General features: G+C 39.7%; 1 protein-coding gene across 1 annotated transcript; it reads left to right on the top strand.

Moving 5' to 3' along the window:
- Positions 1-396: 396 nt before the first annotated feature.
- On the top strand, positions 397-3,382 carry LOC147416691 (uncharacterized). Its single transcript, XM_086508141.1, has 4 exons — positions 397-607; positions 1,539-1,826; positions 2,760-2,980; positions 3,131-3,382. The coding sequence occupies exons 1-4, from the start codon at positions 460-462 to the stop codon at positions 3,365-3,367; spliced, it is 894 nt and encodes a 297-aa protein (XP_086364267.1). The 5' UTR covers positions 397-459; the 3' UTR covers positions 3,368-3,382.
- Positions 3,383-3,621: the final 239 nt, after the last annotated feature.

Genomic DNA, 3,621 nt, shown 5'->3' with positions numbered 1-3,621 from the left:
AAAACAATTATACCCAAACAATTCAAGAAACAACACTATCTACAATCCAATTCTGACCATATTTGGGTGAAGAACTCAAGACCGAACTATGTGAGCGGGACAAGATTTTGCTTCTGGTCTGATCACTCCTCAATATACATACTCCTCCCGAAATAAACACCACCTACAAGGGTCCTCAAACCCCTTGTCATCCCCCCACTCCCTTTCCCCCCTTGCGAGGGGAATTTTTTTTTCAGATGATCCTCCATCCGTACCCACCCCATGGTGTACATAGAGAAAAAAAGTTTTGGAGATTTGACCCCTTTTCACACAACTCTTTTAACGAAATCCCAATTTCGACGTGTACCATTAATTTTCAACCTTTCTATTTCATTGCCTTCTTCATTTTGTCACTAGTTTTTTTTTCCGCGTTCCGAAGGTGAGTGTGGGAGAGACACAGTCTAACGTCGAAGTGCGAGCATGGCGGAGAAAGAGACACGGAAATCTAGCAAGAAGAAGGAGAGAATGAGAGGAGGTCAGAAGGAGGTGGAAGATGATAACCCCATTCCTTGGAAGGACGTCACCCCTCGTGACCCCATTGCGCTTCTTTCTGGCTCTAACGAAGGAGGTGAAACGCGAGAGAGAGAGAGAGAGAGAGAGAGAGAGAGAGAGAGAGAGAGAGAGAGAGAATTCCTTGCACTTGTCATTGGGAGCATTCCTTGAAGCAGTTGGAATATCAGTACAGAAACTGTGAGTAGTGAGAAATCTATTCTATGGGTTGTAGCTTTTGACGCAAATGCAATGCCCAAATTTCCAAAACTTTTTCCTTAATGGCACATCCATCCATTTGCACACAAAATCATGCTTTTTAGTTGGTAATCAACAGCAAATAAAAGCACGAAACTCCCGTACATGTGTGTGCCGGTTTTTCTATGTTCTGTTTGTTTTTGGGACTAGGCAACTTGGTTTTCTCTGCATATGAGTAGACACAATATCCATATGGCATTGGCAGAGTAAAAGAATTAAGGTGTATAATTCCTTTGAGCTTGCAAAGAGTATAGGCATATTGTTGTTTTATCGCTTATCCGCAAGCTTTGGCATTTTTTTTGCCTCATCTATGCAGGTAAAGTGTTATATTTATTTCTAATTTATCGTGCATAGAACTCACCAATGTTTATTTTTTTCTTCAAGTTTGCCAATTCCATACTTTCGATCTAGCCATTTCCCTTAATGAAATACTTCTTGCAGCTACAGTTGTATTGGTGTAATGGTTAGAATAATTGAAGCTGAAGCTGACAATGAAAAAACCATTAAGTTGCTTCAGAGAAAAATGAGAGAGGCATTGAGTGTAGCATACTACGCTGGTTCTTGAAATGAGTCTAATGAGCTGCGTTGCCACTTGAGAAATAGAAGAGTCTACGAGTAGTTTGAATGGGTCATTGATGATGAGAGTCAGTACCCATCTTAGTTAGTACAAATCGTGTTTTATAAATGATCATCGGTTTTCAAGTTTTTGGATTCTGAGACACAGGGTTATACAATGTGGGATTTTTGTGTAGGATTTATGTGTTTGGAAGAAGTTGATGGAGAGCTCTATTCACAATATGCCGTGGAACCTTTGATTGAAGGGAACCAAGCTATAGTTCCTTCTCTTGAAGGTTTGGCCAAGCGAAAGAATGCCAAGAAGAGAAAAAGAGCTCTTAAAAAGGAGACAAAAGAGGTCAGCGGGTTGGAAGGGTTACTGCCAGACAAGGAACGGACCAAGGCAAAGAAAAGAAGAAAGGAGGAAGGCCTGAAGTGTGAAACGGAGACTCATGAAGCAGAGAAGCATGCTACAGCAGAAGCTGGTACGTTAGCACTCATAAGGTCCCAGTGTGTGGATTGATTTCAATGCTATCTCTTGTTTCTGTTTCTTTTATTTCAATGCATACTGATGTAAATTTTGTAGTCAAGTGTTACAGATTAACAGTCTGATGGAATTCCCTATTGCTGTCTTTGCTAATCTAATAAGTTAGAAAAAAAATTGAGATGTGGTTTAGTTTACACGTATGGTTATGTATGAGCTATGCTGAAGTTTTTTGTCTGTACATCTGATCTGATAGCTGATCATATGTGTTCCTTTTGGTATCTTAAATTTGGTGCTATTGTTGTATTGTGCCTTATATGGCTGGGTAGTGCTCGATTTCTTTTTTCTTCTCCATGTCTGTTTGTGAGCTAAACTCACCTTGTGCTGGCATATATAGAGTGTCAATGCCTTTGTAAGCAATCATCGTTCATTTCTTGAGTTCAATCTTGCTTGTTGGCTTGCATTTTTTGTCTTCAGTTAGTAATTTCTTTTTCTCTTTTTTCCACCAAGTCTATTTGCACGTCCAACTCTTCTTGCCTTTTGATGTTGTGCATTTAGTGGGAGTGGCCTTCTACAGGCTGGCTTTTGTATCTCTCTCCATACATGCATGTATCTGCACTTACACGTCATGTTTTTGAGATTACTGCATTTTATTAGGATCATAGATAATTGATTTCTTCAACTAAAGAGTGATACAAGATAAGTTTCCACATGGCCTGCTCTTGAAACTTACGCTATGAGAAGGTTGCATGCAGATTACATTTTTCTTCTCTTGTATTTAAAATTTAAAGGGGTGGGGACGTCGCAGTATCTGGTCCAGACTATGATAATGGAGTTACAGTTAAATAGTCCAAGGGTGGCTACTATGAGTTTATAACATGTTATGTTGATGTATTGATCTTATTTGAAGTTAGACCAATTACTTGATTTCCAGGGGATGCTTTATTTGAAGACAAAGCTCTTGAAAATTCCTTTCCCAGTACTCAAGATGATAGTTTTAAAGGTGAAGATGAAGAGGTTCAGCATGACAAACTGTCCGCATGGAGAGAATTGCGTCTTCATCAAAGAATAATGAAGGCATTATCCATTTTAAACTTTACTGAACCGACGTCAATTCAGAAGGCTTGCATTCCTGCAGCAGCTCATCAGGGAAAGGTTAGTTCTTGAGAAGTGAAATACCTGCTGATCCTTGGAGGGCTTCATTCCTATCATTCCTGATCAAATGTGTCGAGTGAGCTTGTGATAACAACATTGTTGCTCCCTTTATCTATACCGTGTCATTAATTCGAAGGCTCCCTTTTCCAGGATGTCATTGGAGCTGCTGAAACCGGATCAGGCAAAACTCTTGCATATGTCATTCCTATTCTTCAGAGACTGCTAGATGAAGAAGAGAAGTACCTTCACACTGTAGATAGACAAGGGGAGATCGATGAGTTGCCCCTGTTAAACAATAGATACAGAGGCTTTCTACGAGCGCTAATTTTGACCCCCACAAGAGAGCTGTCATTACAGGTAAGCAATGACAGCAAGTTTATCTTGTGAGAGCAAGTCTATTTCTAACGTTTTGCTTTGCAATGTGAAGAGCTTTCAATAAGCAACACCTAAATTTGGCTATCTCATGCCTGAGTTTGTTAGTCTCTATTTTTTGCTAAGTAACAAGTGTCGCACACCCATTTCAATTGCAATTGAAGAGCAAGACTGGTAGAAAAATGTCAAAATTATAGCTCAATTTTGGCAGAAACACATTGTTAATTGCCCGCTGTAAGCAAGAAAAGAAAAGGCAGCACAGCCAAAAA

This window comes from Adiantum capillus-veneris, unplaced genomic scaffold (assembly GCF_014529385.1).
Source record: "Adiantum capillus-veneris isolate H3 unplaced genomic scaffold, ASM1452938v2 Hic_scaffold_598, whole genome shotgun sequence".
Classification (NCBI taxonomy): Eukaryota; Viridiplantae; Streptophyta; class Polypodiopsida; order Polypodiales; family Pteridaceae; genus Adiantum; species Adiantum capillus-veneris.
This window is presented reverse-complemented; position numbering and strand designations above follow the sequence as displayed.

Excerpts from the sequence above, each read along its gene's own strand:
- LOC147416691 (XM_086508141.1), top strand. The coding sequence starts at position 460 with ATGGCGGAGAAAGAGACACGGAAATCTAGCAAGAAGAAGGAGAGAATG. Across the intron at positions 608-1,538 it reads TTCTGGCTCTAACGAAGGAG|GATTTATGTGTTTGGAAGAA; the intron begins GTGAAACGCGAG and ends ATTTTTGTGTAG. Across the intron at positions 2,981-3,130 it reads CAGCAGCTCATCAGGGAAAG|GATGTCATTGGAGCTGCTGA; the intron begins GTTAGTTCTTGA and ends TCCCTTTTCCAG.